We start from the raw sequence: 339 nt of genomic DNA, 5'->3' as shown, positions 1-339 counted from the left end.
GGATACAGAGTGTGGGAAGGGGCTGCTCCCCTCCACAGACAGGGCAGCTGGCCAAGCCTGGAGCCCATCTTCCAGTCGCTGGCCCGCCAGCTCAGACCGCCGTGGACTGCTTGATGCTGTGGAAGCTGACCCGGGTCGGGGAGGTGGGGATGGACATGGCGCGGGCCACGCGGGCACGGATCGAGTGCTTGTCCTGCCATCGGTGCCACCTCTTCCGGATGGCCGAGCGGACCTGCGGGCACGGAGCAGAGCATGATGTCTGAGCCCGGGGCCACCGCAAGCATCTGTACTTGTGAGCAGTGCGCAGGTGTGCAGCGTGCAGGTGTGAGATGCACAGGT

The 339-nt window shown here is 66.1% G+C and overlaps 1 protein-coding gene across 1 annotated transcript in view; it reads right to left on the bottom strand.

Moving 5' to 3' along the window:
- Positions 1-339, bottom strand: part of CRHR1 (corticotropin releasing hormone receptor 1) — a 45,523-nt gene continuing 45,184 nt past the window's right edge. Inside the window, exon 13 of the mRNA XM_032429660.1 lies at positions 1-232. Coding sequence (XP_032285551.1) covers positions 92-232 — 141 coding nt within the window. The 3' untranslated portion in view covers positions 1-91. The remainder of the gene's footprint in view (positions 233-339) is intronic.

Source organism: Phoca vitulina, unplaced genomic scaffold, assembly GCF_004348235.1.
Source record: "Phoca vitulina isolate PV1807 unplaced genomic scaffold, GSC_HSeal_1.0 scaffold41, whole genome shotgun sequence".
NCBI classification, from domain to species: domain Eukaryota; kingdom Metazoa; phylum Chordata; class Mammalia; order Carnivora; family Phocidae; genus Phoca; species Phoca vitulina.
Note: the sequence above shows the minus strand (reverse complement) of the source record. Positions and strands in the feature narration are given on the sequence as shown.